The sequence below is a fragment of the Alnus glutinosa genome, chromosome 2 (assembly GCF_958979055.1).
Source record: "Alnus glutinosa chromosome 2, dhAlnGlut1.1, whole genome shotgun sequence".
Classification (NCBI taxonomy): Eukaryota; Viridiplantae; Streptophyta; class Magnoliopsida; order Fagales; family Betulaceae; genus Alnus; species Alnus glutinosa.
In genome coordinates, this window is record NC_084887.1 from 2490329 (window position 1) to 2513626 (window position 23298).

Below are 23298 nucleotides of genomic sequence, written 5' to 3' on the forward strand. Positions count from 1 at the left end.
TCTGGCTTCCGGAACGTGTGTTCATCACCATGCTGGATCTTATTTTTCTTTTATGAGGAACGAATAATCGTTTCGCACAGATGGCGCCAAACTGTTGGTACAGTTTCCGGTATGGTGTGAATCTGCACGTTCCTTTGATGTTCTTCACGCTTCTCAATAACTCTGCAAAACAACAAAACCTAGGGACCCTTCCGGGGATCCTGCTCCGATGCCTAAGTTAGCTTCTGTAAGAAAATAATGCTCTATGCATAAAATTGAGTCTCAGTTTATACCTGGGGTATGGGCCTATTTATAGGCATAGAGGTGGAGTCAAACCTGGATTAGGACTCCTGCTCCTTGTTGATCTAGAACTGCTGTCCGAGTTCTAATTGGACTTCAATCCTTTACTAGACTTCTAATTGGATATCTTCTTAGACTTCCAATCTGATATCTTCTTAGACTTCTGATCTGATATCTTATTAGACTTCTGATATGATCATTATTCTTATCTGTTTGGACCTATTTGACTTTTGAATCTTCTCTTTGGATCGGGTTGAGTGGGATTTATCCCAACAGATAGAAATTACACTTTTTATTTTATTGCTATTTTATTATGCTGACGTGATTAAATAAAATGTAAGCCTGGGAGATAAGAATTATTCTATTATTAAAACGCAACCAAAATTTGTAAATAATATGTTTATTAATGTATTTTACGGGTGTCTTTTATTTTTTACTTGAAAAAAAGTATTGTAGAATAAATGTGTGTTTTTTTTTTTAAATAAATAAATTGTTGGGCATAGTATTGTTTGTTAATTTATTTTATTTTCATTTGAGGACATAAAACAAAGTCATTAACAAACATGACCGAAATTCCCTTATTGTGAAGGGATGGTTGTACTTTTAGAATTTCTTCAAGTAAGCAAATTAATGGTGATCGATTAGGTCAATTTGTAAAACATTGTTGTCAAGTTGGGCGTTATAACTTTTATTATAAATTCCTTACAAACTAATGTGGCTGTCCTCGTGATCTTATCATATTAGCTACTAAACAATTTAATTTGATTGTAGCTAATATAATAGTGTTACATAGGCTGTCACATTAATTCGTAAGTTTATATGACATATTTCATATTAATTATTAAATAATTAAATTTAATTGTGAATAACATGAGCGTTACATAAACCGGCACATTAGATTATAAAAAATTGTAATATCCTAAATATTTTCATTTGCAAAGAATTAAATATGATGGTTGATTTGCACCATCCACTTTAGACAACGGCCTTCTGCTTTTTAGGTCAATGGGTAATAAACTTTTGAATTTTTGATGTAACCACTTGGCCATAATTGCGTTGCTTTTTAGTAATCCGAGACAATGATTATGGCATAATACAAGGACATCTGGGTTGATTGGTGTAATCTATTTATAATTATCATGAGTTTTTTTCTCCTTTGTTCATCTCATGGGTCCGCCAAATGATGAGTTATTTCATTCATTATAACTAAGTCTTTTCAATGATCAGAGACATTTGTTTTGTTTTCAACCTAAAATGTTTAGGGAAGGTTTTGTCTATTTTAGTAGGAGAATTTTTCTTTATAAGTCTATTCCAATGCAAATTATAAAAATGGATTGAGATCGAACACGTTCCGTTTGTTAATACTTTTTAGATGACGTTTTATATTTGTTATTTGAATGAGTGTTATAATGTGACGTAAAGATCAAAAATGTTGTCACTGAGTATCAACAATATGGGGTGTAGCAGTAACACAAGAGTAATAATACTTCATGCATTTCATCGGTTGATATCCAAAATAATAATGTACATCAAATATATAGAAAATGAAGAAAGGAGATAGTGGAAAAGGGAGAGAGGATATGACTTTGAGGTTGTGGAACAAGACTAGCTTCTCCTCGATTTAGCAATGAATTAATGATCGACTAATCTCCTCATTTGATAGTGTTGATGCTTACGGTTAAGTTTTTAGTTAAGTAGTTTGAACAGTTGCTTAGTATGTTCATTGTTAAAAGTCGATTTCGATTATCGTTTGTTGAGCAGTCGCTGAACATTCCCCTCTCTCGATATTTACTAGCGTGAGAGGTCATTGCCCTATGATTCTTCTCTCATCAAGACGTTCTTGCACTTAGTTTTGTTAGGCATAGGTGCTTTTCTTCTAGTATTCAAGGCTCTTTATTTTGGAGGCGTATATGATACTTGGCCCCTCTAGGAGGGGGTCTATAAGGGAATGTGATCACGTGACCGCTTTAAATGCTGAGACACTTTTACTTTTCAACCCTTAACCTATTGGTGTGCTCTTTTACTTAGGTCTTCCTTCAGTCAAGCGTTTAGCGTGAATAGACATTTTTTAGATTTCATAAATAGTTACACGATAATCTATATTTTAATGAATATCATGATAAATGCAATGTAGATTGTCATGTCAGTTTGTAAACAAGATAAATATTATGTAGATTGTCATATAACATTTCACATTTTAATAACTCACATGATAAATATCGTGTGAACTGCTATATAAATTTATAATAAGAGTGGTAGTACTACTAATAATGAGATTATTCTCAACATAGTCTCTTGAATAGAAACATTTTAATAAAGACATAAATAGGATTTTGATTCCATAACCAAAAGTCTTTCTTAAACCTCATTCTAATCTATGCATAAAGACACAGATAAGTATTTAAACGACAAATGTAGACACTCTGCCATATAGCATTAATGGAGACAACATGGCAGGCCATACAGACCCAAAATTAGGTAGAGAAGCTTCTTAGCTATACACTATGTCCCTGCATCACCTACTTTGATGCAAACAAATCATGACCATTATTTTACACCCTTTACATATCTAACCCTCTGAACAAAGTATCCTTCTAAGAAATCATGGGCATTTGGGCCTCTGTTTAACTTGCACATTTATCATGTTTTTGGATCATGGTTGGGTTCAAACCAATGGTTCTATGATTCTATACCCAAGAAATAAGATTCTTTTTCGTTTTATTTGAAATTGATCATCAGAGCTATTTTTGCCATCAAAATTTTGTTTTACTGTATTTAACCATACAAATATATACTACACATTTATTCCATCCTCATTTCATTGGGAAATGATTTGTCGGGGACAAGTAACCGTCCCCAACCCCCTCTTTGTATTAAACAAATGAGTTTTAATGCAAAAGTGTCATTTGATGCATTAAAACTCACTTGTTTAATAAAAAGAGGGGATCCCGTCCCCTACATATCATGACTCCATTTCATTAGGTTGATGGGAAAGTGCTAATCAACTTTCTTTTTTTCTATTTTTATTTATTATTTTTATAAACAAAGATTAATCTAAGAATTGATAAACAATTTCACATTAACCCAATAAAATAAGAATGAAATGTGAACGTACTATGTAGCATTACTCTTAACAGTATACATGGTACCATGTCAGCTAAATTTACGTAGTAACATATTCACTAGGTGGCGGGTGATAATATACGCATTACTAGCTCACTAAAATCTAATTTTGAATGATTGAAGCGAAGATGATGGTATTCTATTGTGAAGTGTGTACATGCCCATATAAAACTGTAGTAATGCTATACACTGCATTTTTATCTCATTTTATAGATTCAGTCAATCCGTTATTATTTTTATTTTTTTAAAAAAATAAAGATTTATTTAAGAACCGACAAGTAAATAAAAGTGTAATTTAATAAAATTTATAACATTTATCTTCTAAAAAAGGTGTAATAAATTGAGAACAAAATGCCAAGGCCAAATGAGAGGAAGGAAGCCCTGCCACAGCGCCACAGCCTACGCCAGTTTCCATATTTAGCACAGCAAACGTATTAAAACCGGGGTCCGTTGCAAAAATCACGCTTTGTGTAGGCCAGAAAGTGAGAATGAGTTCCACATTCTCATGTGAAAGTCACATCTAAGAGAACAGAGTAACTAGTTTTCAAATTTCCATTCAAAAAAAAAGAAAAAACAAGTTTTCAAACTATATAGCAGTAGACAGGGCTCACTTTTCCCTATTCCCTTCACTCCTAAAAAGCTCTTTAGGAGGGAAGGGATGACGACTATGGAGGATCATCAGGAGAAGCAGAAAAGGCTTCACCATTGTCGAGCTCCAAAAAAAACTCCCAGATTCGGACAAAGTTGGTGCCTTCTGCTATCCCTGTTTGCCATTTCCGCCTCTGCTCGAGGTTTCGACTATGCAGATGCTCTCACAAAGAGTCTGCTCTACTTCGAATCTCAACGCTCCGGGCGGCTACCGTACAACCAAAGGGCCACTTGGCGTGACCATTCCGGCCTCACCGATGGCCTAGAACAAGGGGTTAGTCCAAAACCCTCTAATTAAACCCACTTCGATCTCCAGACTTTCTTTTCTATTTTTTTTTTTAATGGAGTTGTTGTATTCATTAATTTCTGTGTTCAAGCTAAAGTATACATATTTATCTGATTTTTGGGCAGGCTGACTTGGTAGGAGGATATTATGATGCTGGTGACCACGTAAAATTTGGGCTACCAATGGCATTCACTGTCACAATGCTCTCATGGGGTGTCATAGAATTCCGGCAACAAATCGCCGTCGCCGGTGAATTGGAACATGCCATGGAGGCTATTAAGTGGGGCACGGATTATTTCATTAAGGCACACACTAGCCCAAATGTGTTGTGGGCAGAGGTAGTACTACATTAACATATGCACCCACATTGAGCCATTCCATCACTGTTTCAAATTTAACCCATAGTAATCTGAAGGTGGGTGATGGCGACACCGACCACTATTGCTGGCAACGACCGGAGGACATGACGACGTCGCGGCAAGCGTACAAGATCGACGAGAACAACCCCGGGTCCGATCTCGCCGGCGAGACGGCGGCGGCAATGGCAGCAGCATCAATGGTGTTCAAGAAAACAAACCCACATTACTCGCACCTACTTCTTCACCACGCCCAACAGGTACACTCAAATCAATCTCTTTTCGAGTCAACAGATCTTGTGGGGTTGTGGTATATATAATATAATTAACTAAATATGAGGAAATTAATTAAATTTAATTATATATATATTCTATCCTCTGTTTTTGTTGCAGGTGTTTGATTTTGCAGACAGATACAGAGGAAAGTATGACGGGAGTGTGGAGGTGGTGAAGAGCTACTACGCGTCGGTGAGTGGGTACAAGGATGAGTTGTTGTGGGCAGCCTTGTGGCTGTACAAGGCCACCGACAAGGAGGAGTATTTGAAGTATGTTGTTGAGAAAGCTCAGTGCTTTGGTGGCACTGGCTGGGCCATAGCAGAGTTCAGTTGGGACGTTAAGTATGCTGGCCTCCAAGTCATTGCCTCAAAGGTAAAGTAGCCACAACCTTTGTCCTTCACTCTCAGGCCAAGTTTTTTCATTCATTGCATGCTCAACACGTGTCCATTTTTTGTGCTTTATAAATAATTAAATATCTCTTTCTTCTGTTTTAATCGGAAGAGTAACTAACGCTATTCTTTTCACCCATTTTATACTATCTGACACGTTGTATTTAAGTGTCTAACACCGCTTAAAACACATCACGTCACATCACGTCAGCTAGTGTAAAATGAGTGTGATAAATAGATGTAAAATCTATTCTTTACCCATCCCTTATCTGTCTTATTTGAGACCCACGTTGAGTCCTACAAATTCAATGGTAAATTTAAAATTTAGTTGTACAGAAATTGACATTTTTTTAAAGCATTTTTACCTACATTTTAAAAAAATATGTGAAAACTAATAATACATACAGTATAAGAATCACATATTTTAAAAAAACTTGGTGTCAATTTAACCTACTGTATTGAAGAAATTTCTAGAAAAACGTTTTGTTCCCTAGTCTTTTTGGGATTTTGCTTTTCCCTGGATTCAAAGATGGAATAATAGTTTTATAGCTTTAAATCATACTTTTTTACTTTATAGGGGTCGTAGATGAAGTAAGCCCTAATTAAGGCACAATCCATTGGGTAGAAATAAAAAAAAAAAATAAAAAGAAAAGAAAAGAAAAAGGTTATTCTGAAGCACAAAACCATGTGAAGGTGATGCTTTAATTTTCAAGGCAGCTCCTGACTCAATTCAGTGTCTCTTCTCACGCAATAATTGGCGGTAAAAGTTAACAAATGTGCATGGCATTTTATTATAATATTAATTAAATGTATTTTTTTTTTTTTATATATAAATTTAAACTTTTAAAATAAATAATAATTTAACGTGAGCAAAATTCTAAATTCGATGTTAACTCTACAATTTACTTTTAATTCTATGATGACTTGGGTATTAGACAATAATTAATTAAATTTTTTTTTTGTTAATATTTATAAGAAGTCACTGAAAATTATATGTGGAACAAATATTGGAGGTTGTTGAAGCTTCTCTCTTATTAAAATTTGTATATTTATGAATAAGGATATTCATTGCCTAAGTTATGGTGACTTGAATTATACCATAAAAAAAAAAAAAAAAACCCTCATTTAATACCTAAGTACTCCATGATATTAATGACATCATAAATTTTTTAAATTTTCCATAGAAAAGGAGGAAGAAATATCGATCGGGTTCGTTTGATAAAATTATCTTCTTTTCTTTTTTGTTTTATTTTTTTTAAAAATAAAAATATTAACAAATAATAATAAAAAAACACTCGAAACTACTTTCACCTTCATATCAAATTAAAATATTTTTTTTCACCAAAAATAAAAAATATCGTTCAAAACACATTAACAAACGGATCGGATCGGATCGGATCGGGATGTGTTTGTCTCAGTGAAGATCTTATTGGTTGTGTCATAATTTTGGAATGGGGCCTGATACATTTGTGTGGCCCACTTGATAAGCCTAGTGAGTGGATACAAATCGTTCATTTATGGATCCTAGTCTGTTGGCTGAGGCACAGCTGCACAAGTTCGTTTATTAGTGTAGACCCACATTTGTTGGGCTCTTTATTGGAGTGAATTTCCTTTTTACTCGTGGTAAATTGTCGGAAATTTTAATTTGGGTTGGCCTTTAATGATTTAGGGTTAGGTTGATTTTGCAGTTTTTAAACGTCTAATTTTAAAACACGATTTTAAAAAAAGCAGTTAAGCGTTTGATAAATTATGGTTTGAACTTTAAAATCAAACACATTATTATTATTATTATTATTATTTTTAATTTTTTTTTTCACGTTTTCGAATGTTTAAAAAATCCACTCCAAAATGAGATATTTTTCGTTATTTTGTTTAAAAGAACAATTTTTGCCTGCAAAATCGCAAAGTAAAACAGACTCTTAATAGGAATACATGCACATGCAAGGGTTTAGACCAACAATTCGAAAGGCATCCATCTAAATATGACAGAGTTTTCCATAAAATTGGATTGCACGAATTTCTTCAAATTTAATTTAATAAATTGATACTTGTCTTTAGAGCATGTGATTATCACATTCATTATATATATGGATTCAAATAGAGCATGAAATTGAGACTTTTTTTACGTTTTCAAATCGCTATTTTTAAAAAATGCATTTCCAAACGATACACTTTCCGCGATTTTACTTAAAATTGCAGGGCCAAACGTACGCTTAGGGTGTTTAGGTTTGCAATTTCGTAGATAAAAAGTACAATTTTAAATCAAATCGCAAAAAATGAATTGTTTAGGATTATGTTTTTAAAAAATTAGGATTCGAAAACATAAAAAATCTATGTTTTTAAATCGCTGGTAACAAAGTGTTTTTTTAAAAACACGATTTTAAAGGCCAAACTGCGATTTTACTAAATACTTAATTACATTTTTAAAAATTATATTTTTAAATTACATTATTTAAAATTGCAATCCCAAATGTACTCTTAATCATGGGTTAATTAAGTTGTATGAAGTAGTTTGCATTTACGTTTGTCTTGTATCAATTGTCTTTGCAGTTGCTCATGGAAGAGAAGCACAAGGAGCACGCTCACACACTTGAGCAGTACCGGTCGAAAGCGGAGCACTACATATGCTCTTGCCTTAACAAGAACAATGGCAGCAACGTGGAGCGCACCCCCGGCGGCCTCCTATACGTCCGGCAATGGAACAACATGCAGTACGTTTCAACGGCAGCTTTCCTCCTCACAATATACTCCGATTTGCTTCAAAACTCAAACCAGAAGCTCATATGCCACGGAGGAATGGTGGGTCATGAAGAAATCCTCACCTTTGCGAAATCACAGATCGACTACATCTTAGGCTCTAATCCAATGAACATGAGCTATTTGGTCGGCTATGGTGCAAATTTCCCAGCAAGGGTGCACCACAGGGGAGCCTCGATCGTGTCATATAGAGAGAGCAAAGGGTTCATAGGGTGCACCCAAGGGTATGATTATTGGTACAGCCGGCCGGGGGCCAACCCCAATGTTCTGGTCGGGGCCTTGGTCGGAGGGCCGGATTGCGAAGATAATTTTGTGGATGAAAGGGAGAATTATATGCAGACAGAGGCCTGCACATATAATACAGCTCCTTTGGTTGGAGTTTTGGCGAAGTTGCTGCAATTAGAGGACCAAAATTTGGATGAGAATCATCATACCTCACCTTTGCTTGCTTCTTATTAGAAATGATATACGAAGAATCAGTTGATCGGACCTCGTACTTTAAGAAAACGAAACCTTTGCTTGCTTCTTATTAGAAATGATCTCAATAGAGTGTTGGATCTTCTATAAGATCACGTACTCTCCCATGTTCGAAGAACAGTTTACGTTGATCGGATACCGTACTTCAGGCGTACAAAACCTTTGCTTGCTACTTATTATAAATGATCTCAACAGAGTTGTTGGATCTTCTATAAGAACACTCTCTGTCTCTCATGTTTGAAGAACAGTTGATCAGATACCGTACTTCAGGCGTACAAAACCTTTGCTTGCTTCTTGTTATAAATTATCTCAATAGAGTTGTTGGATCTTCTACAAGAACACTCCCCCCAACAACACATTTCTGTTTTTTGGGCTGATGTAAGGTGTGCCAGCCGATGTGTACCTTCATTGTTTTGTAATATTTGAAATAGTGATGAATACAAGATTATAAATGGTCAGCATTGTGGCTTTATTTCTTTTCTTCTTCATTTTTCAAGTTAATAAGAGGAATACTTTATACTTCTTGTCATATATACCGTATTAAGTATACATGATAATCTTTTATCCAATTAAAGTTGCTCCAAAGATTGATGAATGGCCACCTTTGCCAGGAGATAAGTTGCAAAGATGGCTTCCTTGTTGATGTGCTCCACATACCATGATTGAAAACTAATCAGTACAGTCTTTGTATCATCAATCAATTGCTCGTACCGACTCTAACAACGTCCTTTCTTACGCAAAACATGTATTATTTCCAAAGCGTCTCCCTCATCTATGACATGTTAAAGTGTCCCATATCTCTGTTGAATTCCCTAACCTTTCATGCTGCAAAAACTTAGCTATTTTCGATTCAAAACATGAAAAATTCAAGTTTATGAATGTTTTCCAGCACACACTTAGTTGGAGTAAAAAAATTTATATATTTTGATTCCAACTTCAGACGGACAAGATTGGTGGCATTGGAAATTTAACTCTCAAAGGGCTTCAACTTTGTATTCACAAAAATGTTCAAATTTCAATATTTACCAAGTCAAAACGAGTTACTTTGACATACTTGTGACAAGTTATTTTTTCATAGCTAACTTACCTTTTAAAACTCGGGTTTCACTCTATCTATATAACCTTATTGAGGCATGATTTTCATAGAGAGAGAGAGAGCCCTACCTTTGGCCACTAAATTAAGTTCTGGGTTGCAACGGGTAAGGTTCGTTCGTGAATGTAATCTTCGTAGAAGAAAGTCGGAAATTCTATATAAGGTGATCCTTTATAAGCTTAAAATTTTAGGTTGAGTAATATCTCGATTAATATGCTATATTATGATCTCGTTAACGGACTCCACAAAATTTTAATCTTGAAACTCAACCAATCATGTTGTTTCATCAATTATTTCACACGGCTTTATCTCTCATCTTTGTGGGTTATGTCTTGTCTTCTCCTTTAATTAATGTCTCCCAATTGCACGTGAAAGTCGTGAAAGCAAAATGTTCACCGTCCATTTCATCACAAACGTTTTTCATTGGTTATGAATTTGAAAATCGACCACCTTTCTATTTGGAAGATCCAAAAGGCCAAAATTTTGGCAATTTCTCAGCTTTTTGTTCTTTTTTTTTGAGTTGGAGAAGCAGTCCAAGTCCATGAACCACCGTGGCATAACATCCACCTTTATCACCAATGGTCGGAGACCAACTTGTGGTCTTAAATTATCCCTATATTGTCCTTTCTTGCCTTCACATTCACGGACGGCGTCGGTTCTTTCAATAGACGAGTTAGGCGGTCGTTTAAGGTACACAATAGAATAAGAATACGATCTCCAAATAGTAGTTATAGCACGCTGTATAAAAAAATATGATTAATCTAAATAAAATGATATTAAAGAAAAGAAAGGGTGCATACACATAGAGAAACACAATTATGCATGGTGCATTATATTGCCCGAAAAATTAGCCAATGCCCAAAAGGCGTCTCTTCTCTATATATGACTGTTGGTTTTTTTGTGTGTCGGGGAGTTCTAGACTTTCCCACACACATATAAACACAAATTTAAAAATCAAAATCTAACAAACCCTACACGCTCTCTTAATTTCTCTCCCCTCTCAAATTACCAAAATCAAATAAAAAAAATCATAATCATGGTACCGTCGTCAACTGAAAATGAGATGTTAGAAAAACTTGAATATAAAAATTTAATTAGTAATTTTATGTAACAACCCACCCCCAATGATACAATATTGTCCGCTTTTGACTATTCTGAATTAGACTTTTCAGAAGGTCACCCATTTCGATATTACTCTCGTAAAAGCATGCTTAACTGCGGCGTTCTGATAAGTTCATAGCTATCATAACTTTAAAACACGTTGTGTCAAGAAAGGTGCGAATATACATATAAGCACATACTCATTCTTATACTCAGACAATGTAGAACGTCACATTTTACATCCCAAAAGGCGAGAAAAATAATTCTTAAAAAAAATATAAAATAAAATTTATTTAATCAGTATTTTAATATAAAAAAAGACCTCTCTTAAGTTTGTTGCTTTACGGATCAAAATTTATCAGGCCAGCCAATGGATGGTACATATATATATATATATGATATATCTATCCCAAAAGGTCACGGGGACAATTTCTTTTTTAGCCTAAACTGCCAAGAAACATTGCACCTAGAATTTTCGGTCAACTTTAGCCAAAGTTCAACCTAATTTCTTTGATGTTATCCATCCATTTTCAAGTTTATTTGCTAAAAAAAAAAAGGTACCATTATGAATGTTAGACAAATTGCTCTTATAGTCTAAGCTCTTAACAAAATTTTGAAACCTTGTTAGCATCTGTACCCAATGTTTTGGTAGATCAAGTAGGAAATTACAAGCTTCAGTAGTAAATACCACATCTGGATTATTTGGCCTCTTTTTTTCTTTTTTAATTTTTAGTTTATGATACAGTAAACTATCAATGAGTTTTAGTTCAAGCAGCAGTTTCTGATCTATTTAGAAGGATAAGATTGTGGAGTCAAGACCTATTGAACTTATTATCAAATAAAAAACATAAACTTAGAGTGTTTCACATGTGATTTTGAAGGCTAAATTAGAGGTGTACATACGAGTGGATATTAATCGCCCACATCCACTATTTGCACACGTAGATGCGGTTAAGAAAAATCACTATATGCATATATGGATGCGAATAGCGGTTTTAGGGTATGCGGATGCAGTTATTAACCACAATAACCACAGTTAATAACCGCATTTGCATATTCTTTATATAAAATGAATATTTTATATATTATATTTAATAAATTCACTAAAAAGACTCTGTTTTGGATTGTGTATAAGTTATGTTTATAATTGGTTTGATTGGCTGTGCTACTTTCTTGTGTAACACTTGAACAAAAAGGCAAAAGTAATTTGAAATCAATATGTTTTCAGAAGATTAGGGCTTTAAAAAAAAAAAATTTAAAACAAGCCCAAACTAAATTATGCGGATAGCAGATAACAACCACAATAACTGTGCGAATATGGATATAAAAACATGACGTAGATGCAGATATTTAAAAGTGATATTCGCATTTTGCGGATGTGGCTGTGGATATTTCAAATAACTGCATCTGCATTTGCATGTACACTCTTAGCTAAATGAGCATTTTTAAACAAAATCGCAAAAAATGTTTTGTTTGGAATTGCGTTTGAAAAAAAAAGAACAAAAAAGAAAAGTGATTTGAGACAAGAAGGTGCATTTTAAAAAACTAAAACTATTATACCTAATGTTTGTTAGAATATTAATTTAACTTAATATTAATTTTAAACTATTATACCTAATGCCTGTCCTAATTTAAATGATTAAGTTTATCATTTCTTACAAGTTAGATTTTGATATAAGTAGTGATTTAAAATAATATTAAAAAAAAAAAATCATGAATTCGAATCTTAATTTTACGGTTTATTCTCAATTTTAGTTACATTTTTCATTGTATTAGGCTTCACTTGTTTAGACTAGTTTAAACCCATTCATAAAATATTTAATTTAATTTATTATTATTATTTTTTTTTAAAAAAAAGGTGGTCGAATTAGTGATAGGCCCGTGACATCACCGGCCTAGTCAAGAAGAATAAAAGAAAACATCATTTTATTCACGATTCTGGAGTCCAAAACGATGACTGATCATGCAGTTACTTGTTCTTGTAAGACTTAAATTATCTACAAGTCAAGCACCATCAAATGAGAATTGACAACAAAAACACGAAAGACAAAAAGGAACAAACAAAAAGAAAAGAAAAGAAAAATTTGTACAATCTTTACGATGTCGGCACCAACTTCTTATAAGTCGGTCCACTAAGTATGAGTTTTACCTGAAGTTTGTATCTTTTGAATCACTAACACATCGAGTATTTAATCAAACACAGCTCGTTGAGTATGAGATCGAATATGTTGCAGATTTGTAGCCAAGTCCCGGACGGGGCGACCTATAGACTTGATTGAAGTACTATGTTTTTTTACAATCTTAACGATGTCGGCACCAACTTCTTATAAGTCGGTTCACTGAGTATGAGTTTTACTTGAAGTTTGTATCTTTTGAATCACTTACACGTCGAGTATTTAATCAAACACAGCTCGTCGAGTATGAGATCGAATATGTTGCAGATTTGTGGCCAAGTCCCGGACGGGGCGACCTATAGACTTGATTAACGTGTCTAAGAATGGGCCGACGTGAACATTGATTACTAAGCATGGTGGTATATACGTTACAATTCTAAATGTCTTAACTTAACTATGTGTATATAAGCTTTTAGACACTTTCTTCTTACACAGTAATTTTAAAAAATAAGTTTTAGTTGAAATTTGTATCAAAATCACTGAGAAAAACTACAACAATTCTTTCATCAAACAATCCAAACCTCAGTTGCCAAATGGGCCGCTTCTTGTCATATTGTTATCAAAACATCCTCACCTCTCTTCCTTTCCTTTCTAATGTAAGAATTAATATTGGTAAGACCCACTTGATCCCCTTCCTTTTTTATTGTATTGCTCATAGAAATTAAAAAAAAAAGAAAAAGAAAAAAATAAAAATAAAAATAAAAATCCAAACCTTACAAAGGAGTGGCAGATTGCTCCAATTATCTCATAGATACGTCAAATCAAAGGCTTCAACAATTTCCTAGCTGGCCAATCACAGAATTTAGCAGAATTTGTAGCTAAATGGGTCCCTTTCCAATTTCCATAATATTTTTGGGAGCATTCTCTCACAAGTTGTTCATTATTTTCTTATATTATAATTAAAAATTAAAAAAAAAAAAAAAAAAAAAAAAAAAAAACTACAAGACAAAATAAAAATGCTTCTTCGGCAAGTGCGCGGCCCCCATATATCTTCTACTTGCCGTTGTAGTTGCCAGTAAGGCAATAAGACACTAGTCATCATTATCTCCGAACTCGTTCATGTTTTTCCTTTTCCTTAAAATTGACCACACAAAGTAACTGTACAAGAAATAGATCGGCATCTCCAATAATTTGCTATTTGAGATATTTTTATCGGGTGCTCGGAATCGATTAAAATCGTCTATAATTATTTGTTTAAATTTGAAAGAATTCGAACATGTGATTGTGAGAGACCACTTATAAAAATCACTGACCGAATAAATAATAGAGCAGTCCCTATTCGAATTCTTTCAAATTCAAACAAATAATTATAAACGATCGTGATCGGTTCAAAATCTGAACGAGTAAATAGATCCCGACCGAGATCTGTGTCCCAAGAAATGTTAGAATATTTGGCAGCATTTTGTTTGTCCCAAATGAATTTCAGAACAAAATTTGAGAAAGAAGATGTGAATATTGCAGACACGTGAGCAAATATTGATTCTGTTTATATCTAGCTTTTATACTTTGGAATTTCCATTCTCTTTTGAAATGACACCACTACATATACGTGTTCATGGGTCCAGATCTGTTCGGCGATTCACTTCAGAAGACTCCAGATACGTCGATAATTCACTTCAGAACAGAATAAATATCAGTAAAGGTCGGAGGAACGGCTGGAATATTATTCTTTTTTTAATAAATTGATGGACAAATTTATTTGTTTTTATGCATGGTTGCTTTACTAAACATGGGTGTGTACAAAAAACGCACTCACATCTAAACGGGTCAAGCGTGTTGGGTCACTCGCAGGTCGTGTCATGGTTAACTTTTAACGAGTTTACGGATCAACTCAAACTCAATCCATGCACCAACCCAAATCGTCAACCTTGCTTACTACAGTGAGTTCTCAGCAAATTATTATACTACAAAGAGTTTCTTGCAAATCGGTGTAACCACATTGATTAATTTTGCATTTTTTTTTTCTTTCTAAATCTTATGATATGTTATTTACAAACCGATAATAACCAGGCTTTTGTAAGAAAATGGTAGTTCTACGAGGTTGAGTGTAAAATTTGGTAATTTATGGAGATAACGTGTAAGTAACTGGTAATTTAGGAGAAGAAAATGTATTTAACCCAAACAATAAATCGTCACGGGACTGTTTACGTGATACTCATTTTCATAAAATATGAATTGTTGCATAAGATTGGAAGGAGATTCTTCCGTCCGAACGTGATATACCTTAGGAGATCTTTCCTTTCTTATGTTTATACTTTATAAATGTGATAAAGAGAGATCGGAAACCAAAACTTTGGTATCGAAGTGTGGTCACTTTCCAAAACCACAAAATGATATAGTGCCAAGCCTTCACATGCATGACTTATAACTACAAAAACTTTCCTAGACAGCTTGTGTCCACGCAGACCCCCTTCCCCACCAGAACTTGTGGAGGCTATGCTAATTAGCTTGGCCTCAATCATGCACTTGCCTACTATTGCTCCCTTTTATACTCTAGAGCTAAAATAGCACATTACCTGGCCTCTTCTTCTCTTCTTGTCTCTCTCTCTCTCTCTCTCTCTCTTTCTTTCTTTCTTATCTCTAGGCCCCGGCAAAGACCCAGAAAAAGAAAATGGTGAGAACCTTCTCAAAACAACTCCAAAACCATAGCATGTGACATTTTCATCATCATTCTGTTGACGGTTTTTCTCCATCTCTTAATTTTAACAGGTTTTGGTTGCAAGACATGATAGCAAAGGTGGTGCAAACGATGGGACTGTGGTTGATTTTCGAGGAAACCCTGTGGACAAGAAGAAGACTGGAGGATGGCTTGCTGCAGGGCTTATCTTAGGTTGTTCCACAGTCATCACTAACATTGATATTACTCTTAGGTTGTTCCACAGGCCACTAGTTTATGAACTCTTATCATATTTTTTTCTCTGCAGGAACCGAGCTCTCTGAGAGGATATGTGTGATGGGTATATCCATGAATTTGGTGACATATTTGGTTGGAGATTTGCATATTTCATCAGCAAAATCAGCAACCATTGTGACCAACTTCATGGGCACTCTCAATCTTCTTGGCCTCCTTGGTGGTTTCTTAGCAGATGCTAAACTTGGCCGGTACTCTGCTGTTGGAATCTTTGGAATGATAACAGCCGTGGTAAGTTTTTCGAGACAAAATATTGGACATGCAACTAGGGGTACTAATTCGTGTTCGGTTCGTGTCAATTAATGGGTATAAGACTATATGGGTCAACTATAACCTTACTCATTTATTAAACGAGTTAGATTCCTTGACCTAATCCGTTAATTTCGTATTAAGTTCACGGGTCATGTCAAAAATTGTCAGTCTTAAAGACAACGTGTTATATTCAAGTTGTATCTATCAAGACATGAGTATAAGACTATTTAGGTTAATTCCAACCCGCTAATTTTACGTTAAATTTACGAGTTATATAAAAAATTGTCAATCTTACCTGCAAGTCATCTGAACTATTACACTGATGTTCCTTGCACCAGGGGGTGATCTTGTTAACAGCGGCCACAAGCATTCCTAGCATGAGGCCCCCACCATGCGACAGCTACAGACATCAACAGCATCAGTGCATCGAGGTCAATGGCCGCCAATTGGCTATGCTCTATGCTGCACTCTACACCATAGCACTGGGCGGTGGAGGAATAAAATCCAACGTCTCTGGCTTCGGATCCGATCAGTTTGACAATAGTGACCCTAAGGAAGAAAAGGCCATGATCTTCTTCTTCAACAGGTTCTATTTTGCCATTAGCTTCGGGTCATTGTTCGCCGTGACAGTGCTTGTCTACATACAAGATAATGTGGGAAGAGGGTGGGGTTATGGATTTTCAGCAGCTGCCATGATCATAGCTGTTGCTGTATTACTCTGTGGAACACCACGGTACCGATACAGGAAGCCTCAAGGGAGCCCTTTAACTGTTATATGGAGGGTGATACTTTTGGCATGGAAGAAGAGGGGTCATCCTCATCCTTCTCATCCCAGCCTTTTGAATGAGTACCAAAGTGCCAAGGCTCCACACACTCAGAAGTTCAAGTAAGCATGCCTTTCAGAACATTTAGATTAGGTAATTGAGTGCCACTATACTTCAGGCATTTAGAACCTCTTTTCATAATCGTTGATTCAGGATTTACTTGGGTTTGCAGGTTCAAAACTTGTAATTCAAAATAAAAAATAAAAAAAACAATTTTTAAACAAATATAGTTAAGCATTTGGTAAAGTTATGGTTTAACTTTTAAAATCGTAATTTCAAAATATGTGATTTGAAAAACAATTTTTAAAAACATTGCTAAGCGTTTGGTAGAATTGCGACTTAGCCTTTAAAATCGTGCGTCTTTAAAAATGAACCCTCTTGCTTGAAATTTGAAAATGTAAATTTTTCTATGTTTTCAAACTGTCATTTTTTAAAACACATTCCAAACAAGATAGTTTCTGCAATTTTATTCAAAAATGCACTTTTGGTCGCAAGGCTAAACGGAGTCTTAGTATTAAACTCCTTCGAGTTCTCTCTAATATATATATATATATATATATATATATATATATATATATTTTAATCAATCAAACTCTACAGCTAATAATTGAAATATGCTGAACCTGATAGAGCTTTACAGTTCATTTAATTTAACAAAAATTAACATTCCTTGTGCATGTGAACGGCTAGATGCCTTGACAAGGCTGCAATCCTAGATGAATATGCTGTTACCACTGAAGAGAAAAACGACCCCTGGATAGTTTCAACTGTGACCCAAGTTGAAGAGGTGAAATTGGTACTAAAACTCATCCCCATCTGGTCCACATGTATCCTCTTCTGGACAGTATACTCTCAAATGACTACCTTTACCATAGAGCAAGCCACCTTCATGAACAGAAAAATTGGCTCCTTTGTTATTCCTTCGGGTTCTTTCTCTGTTTTTCTCATCATCACCATTCTCCTCTTTACTTCCTTGAATGAGAAATTCTTTGTCCCTCTTGCTCAAAAACTTACCCACAAAGAACAAGGAATCACAAGCCTTCAGAGGATTGGAATTGGGCTCGTTCTCTCGTCGGCAGCTATGGTGGCTGCTGCGGTTATTGAGAAACAAAGGAGGGCAACTGCAGTTCAACAAAGCAGCAAAATAAGTGCTTTCTGGCTAGTCCCCCAGTTCTTCCTAGTGGGTGCTGGAGAAGCTTTTGCCTATGTTGGACAACTTGAATTTTTCATCAGAGAGGCACCAGAGAGGATGAAATCCATGAGTACAGGGCTTTTTCTAAGCACCATCTCGATGGGATTCTTTGTTAGCAGTTTGTTGGTTTCTATTGTGGATAAAGTGACTAGGAAGAGATGGCTCAGGAGCAATTTGAATAAGGGAAAGTTAGACCGCTTCTACTGGCTGCTTGCAATGCTCGGATTACTGAATTTCTTAGTTTTTCTTGCCTTCGCAATGAGACACCAGTACAAAGTTCAGCAGCATATTAGCACTAATGAGAATGGAGAAAAGGAGCTTAAGACTTTTAATGATGGTACAGTTGATAAAATGGAAGAGAAGACGATTACCAAGGCAATGGAGGGACCTTAGTATGTGTGCTCTCAAGAGACGATGTGAAAAAAGAAATATTCATGTTTCATGCTCATGGATCATTAGATGGTAATCAGTCATTTTTTTCCTAGTTACATATTTTGTAATTTATGAAAAACGGCCACATTCGTGACCACAGTTATCATGCTTTACCCAAAGTTTTCGTTTAAGTACATCTGGATATCAGGCATTCATAAAAAAAAACCATTCACTGCATTGCAGATACAAATAAAAAGGGTACTTGCTTGCTGGATCTCTTCTATTGAGCGACATTAAATGTGATTACTGTTCACAGATGAGAACCATAATAAAACTTCCGCTCAACCAAAAGATAGAAATTAATAAGCAACTGGCTCACTGAATTGACGATGCTTCTAGAAAATACACTTTTGGAAAAACTATTTCCTTCAAGAACAAACCCACATATAAGAAGCTTAGAGCTGACCTCTGAACAAGTTCATAGGCCTTTAAGAAGAATCACTTGCAGCCGCAGGTAGGTGATTTATGACCAATGGGGGCCGTAAAGCACGGTGGTTTGCCTCCTTTTGTTTGCGAGCCTTGAACATCTCCTCCGTCTCCACTACAACTAATCTCTTAACCTAATTGATTTATAAAATTTACTAAGCAACCAATTACAGATTTGATATTTCAAGCAATGGATGCATTCACTAAGGGATTATATTGAAACCTGTTGGACCATTCCCCTCACTGTAGGAGTATTCCATCGCATGACAGTTCGGTTGCACTTGCGCAGACGCAATGCCTCTAAAGTGCGTCTGTGAAGCCTCCTGGTCCCTGGAATGCCCCGCACCAAAGTTATGTATAGGTTGGGGCTCCATGCAATTGGGGCACAAGCTTTGTAAGCGTTGAATGCATTCATGCCTTCACCTTTGATCTATACAATCCACAATAATGTCAAAGAACTAATCCAATATTCTTCTCTATATTTGAAATGAAAAAGAAAAAGAAAAAGAAAAAGAAAGAGAGCCTCAATAGAGTGACATAAACCACAGCAAAAATATAATCATTAGAATAGGCACAATTGACTCTCTTCAAGGTAAAAATAGGGCATATGCCATGTTCAATGATCAAAATTAATCAATAGTAAGATTGTTAGTTAAAGTCCCAGATACTGGAGGATGAAAAAGTCTTTCTTAGCACAAAATAGTGTGGGACGAGTGTGGAGACCAAGGCACATCTTCTACTCCAATGTGAGATTGCCAGTGCTATCTTTAGTCGTGTTGGGTTAGCTTGAGTTACGTCTACAAGAGTAGTAGACCTTTTTGCTTGTTGGAGAGGGTTGAGAGGACGTCCCCAGAGTACAGCTGTGTGGAAGATGATTGTGTCCTACCTTCTATGATGTCTTTGGAGAGAAAGAAAATATATAAGTTTTGAAAACCGCAAGAGGACAGTGATGGTACTAAAGTCTTTCTTTTTCAAAACTCTTTACCATTGGACAGCTGCCTTGGATCATAATTTGCTTAGTTTTCATTATTTTCTTGACTTATTTTCCCTTTCTAGCTAGGTGTTTCTCTAATACACTCCATGTTTACTAGGGTTGCGTCTTTTATGTTTTTAACGATATTTCGATCACTTATTAAAAAAAAATTGGATAACAATAATAACAAAAGTAAACATCATAGAAATTGCTAAAAATCACTTATTAAAAAAATGGCTAAAAATCAAGCAAAGACCAGTCAAAGTAATGAATTCATTTCTAAGCTCCCAAAGACATAATTAATGGTCTCAAACACATGAGATTTCCTTTCAAGCATTTATTGTTGTTTTATTTTCACATGTATCTATCCATGTAACCTCAAAAAATCATTATCTAATAGTTCAAGCCCAAACAAAGCAAATCAGCAGTCTTCGATGTTCAACATTTACTTTTCAATCAAGAGTTCGCTGGATGTAGTAGGCAGCATATAAAAAAATTACAACAGGGAATTGAAAAAAAAAAATTGATATCACATGCATGTAAATGTAAATATCACCCATATCTAACAGAAACTGCACCAGACACTGATTAAAAAAAAAAAAAACAGAACCCATTTCTTCACAAAGCTCAGCCTCCTCAAACCAATGAAATAATGAATTTTCACTATTACCCACTTCAAAATTCAGCTAACCCATCAAAGTTATACAGTAATCACTTGAAAAAAAAAAAAAAAAAAAACCTTCCCAACAGGCCAACATAACAAAAATATCCTATCAAGGATGACATTCAAATAGAAATATACCCATATCTCAACACAAAACTGCAACAGAGAGAGAGAGAGAGAGAGAGAGAGAGAGAAGAACCCATCTTCTCACAAAGCTCAGTCTCCTGAAAATAGTGATTTCTCATTAGTTTCACGATTACTGAAAAAAAAAATTGTTCTCAATAACCCCAATCTTCTCCACATAATGAATTATCTTCATTTTCCTCAATAAGATTGAAGTTTTCCATAAACAGTAATTGAAGATTCATCAATACACTGAGCTCAACTCCCTAAAGCACTGAAATTTCTTCATTTTCAACAACACCCATATCAAAATTTCAAATTAACCTGTTCTATAAGCGATTTCTAAACGCATCTTAGAGAGAGAGAAGAGCAAATGCACGAAATGATGTATGAAACGGATTACACAAAACAACAACTAAATTCAAAAGAAAATATCAACAAAAAAAATGACATAAAAGCAAAATAAGGAGCTGAGAGAGAGAGAGAACCTGGACTCGACCCGCGACAGAGCTCGTCCCTTGCGATGGTGGCGGCGAGGGCTTGAGGAGAGAGAAAAGTGCAAAGACTAGGCGTAAACATGTTTTCGAGTAGGCCCATTTGGCGTTATGGCCCATTTATATTTAAGCCCACTACTGTCAAGCCCAAACCTATTTTTTGTTTTCTTAAATTGGCAAATGTTTTAACCCTTTTGTTCCCAAAATTCACTTGTCATAGAGCTTCTTGGCATATGATATGGTAATTTATTTGAGTTGGGCTGGCTTCTTGTAAATAAAATTTCTTATACTTCAACACACAAAAACGATATTTCACAATATTTAAATATCTTAAAATAAATTTAGAATTATCCTTTTCTTTAATGATGAGTATACTCGGGGTTTTGTTCGAAGGACAATTTTCATTCGAATTAGGTTGGTGGAAATTCATTTAATCCAATCTATTAAATTAACATTTGTTGTTAGAACTTATGATTCACGTGTTCTTAAAACAAATATCAATTTAATAGATTGAATTTAAAATTTTTTTATAATTCAGTTTGAAATAAAATGTTGTTTTTGTCCTAATTAGGGTGCGTTTGAGATCGCGATTTCGTAGATAAAAAGTGTGATTTTAAACAAAATTTTAGAAAATGAATTGTTTGGAAATTGCATTTTTAAAAATTTGCTATTTGAAAAAGCATAATTTTAAAAGTTAATATGTGATTTTAAAGGCCAAACTGTGCTTTTGCCAAACACTTAACTGTATTTTTAAAAATTAATTTTTTCAAATCGCACATTTTGAAATCGCAAACACAAACAGACCCTTAGTCTCTCGAACACGTGTAGACTTCCCGAAAGTGGCCCTAAAAAGATTATTAGACAAGTGAGATTTCCAACTCTCAACTTACATTACATGAAATGTTTATCATGACTCAAGCTACTACTTGAGTTCCTCATTTTAGATTTAATTAATTGGAAATAGAAGTTTGATGGTAACAAATACTTATGATAGTTTTTTATGCACCCTGAGTAATTTGTGCTAGTTGAATGTCGTTAAGGCCTTTTTTAATAATGGTTTTGAAAATATTTTTGTGCTTTTTAAAACAAAAAATACAATATACAATATACTTCTCTAACTATAATTAACAAACAATTCATAACACTTAATTTGATTGGTATTTAACCGTTGACATATATAGAGTCACTTAACTCCTCATTAATAGAAAAAGTATGGTCCTTAAACTAGTGGGGGACACTCTATAGATGCTAACAATTTGTATGGAAAACCCTTACGCGCATTAATAATAATTTTTTAATTTAATTTATTAAATACATTCGTCCTTAGAGCACGTGATTCTTGTATACATTGTAAGTAAGATTCATTTGTTCTAAAGAAAGATGTCACATAATTTTTTTAATCTTATTAAATATTGCCATGCTCTTTGTATATACTTAATACACTTTTGACGGTCCATCTTCCTTTTAAACACTTTTCGCCTACCCAAGTAGGTTAGGTGGGCAATCGCAAATAAATTAGATGCACCGGTAGTCATGCCTGTGCATTTTTTATTTATTTATTTATTTATTTTGAAGGGATCATGTCTGTGTATTGGTTATAAATAAAGGTCTCCCTTTAAAAAAAAAATACAAAAAGAAATAAAAAGATATGGGTAGGGTTTAATTAGAGGTGATAATTATGTGTGGAAATATTTTCTATTTAGGGTGGATTTGACGTGTGATTTTATAAGTTAAAAGCGTGTTTTTAAACAAAATCATAAAAAAATATCCTGATTGAGAAAAATAAAAATTGCAGTTTGAGAGAGCGAAAAAAAAAAAAATTACATTTTTAAATTGCAAGTAACTAATAGAACACATTTTTAAGAACAAATAATTTTAAAGGCCAAACTGTGATTTTAAATGTTGAACTATAATTTTATCAAATGTTTAACTGCAATAAGTTTTAAAATCATTATTCTTCAAATCACATGTTTTAAAATCGTTAAACCAAATAGACGCTCGAGCGCTGCCTGATCCAAGTAGGTGTTAAAATAAAAAAGATAAAATAA

At 34.5% G+C, this 23298-nt stretch overlaps 3 protein-coding genes across 3 annotated transcripts; 2 read left to right on the top strand and 1 right to left on the bottom strand.

Moving 5' to 3' along the window:
- The first annotated feature begins 3912 nt into the window (after positions 1-3912).
- Positions 3913-9066, top strand: LOC133859310 (endoglucanase 11). The gene is made up of 5 exons (XM_062294671.1): positions 3913-4324; positions 4462-4674; positions 4752-4952; positions 5086-5340; positions 7908-9066. The coding sequence occupies exons 1-5, from the start codon at positions 4061-4063 to the stop codon at positions 8571-8573; spliced, it is 1599 nt and encodes a 532-aa protein (XP_062150655.1). The 5' UTR covers positions 3913-4060; the 3' UTR covers positions 8574-9066.
- A 6222-nt stretch (positions 9067-15288) lies between these two features.
- On the top strand, positions 15289-18786 carry LOC133860704 (protein NRT1/ PTR FAMILY 6.4). The gene is made up of 5 exons (XM_062296282.1): positions 15289-15573; positions 15669-15789; positions 15884-16101; positions 16461-17008; positions 17637-18786. Exons 1-5 carry the CDS (start codon positions 15571-15573, stop codon positions 18529-18531), a joined length of 1785 nt encoding a protein of 594 aa, XP_062152266.1. The 5' UTR covers positions 15289-15570; the 3' UTR covers positions 18532-18786.
- Positions 18755-21328, bottom strand: LOC133860705 (uncharacterized). Its single transcript, XM_062296283.1, has 3 exons — positions 21245-21328; positions 19220-19426; positions 18755-19130 (listed from the first exon to the last, which is right to left on the bottom strand). Exons 2-3 carry the CDS (start codon positions 19409-19411, stop codon positions 18999-19001), a joined length of 324 nt encoding a protein of 107 aa, XP_062152267.1. The 5' UTR covers positions 19412-19426; positions 21245-21328; the 3' UTR covers positions 18755-18998.
- Between the last annotated feature and the right edge of the window lie 1970 nt (positions 21329-23298).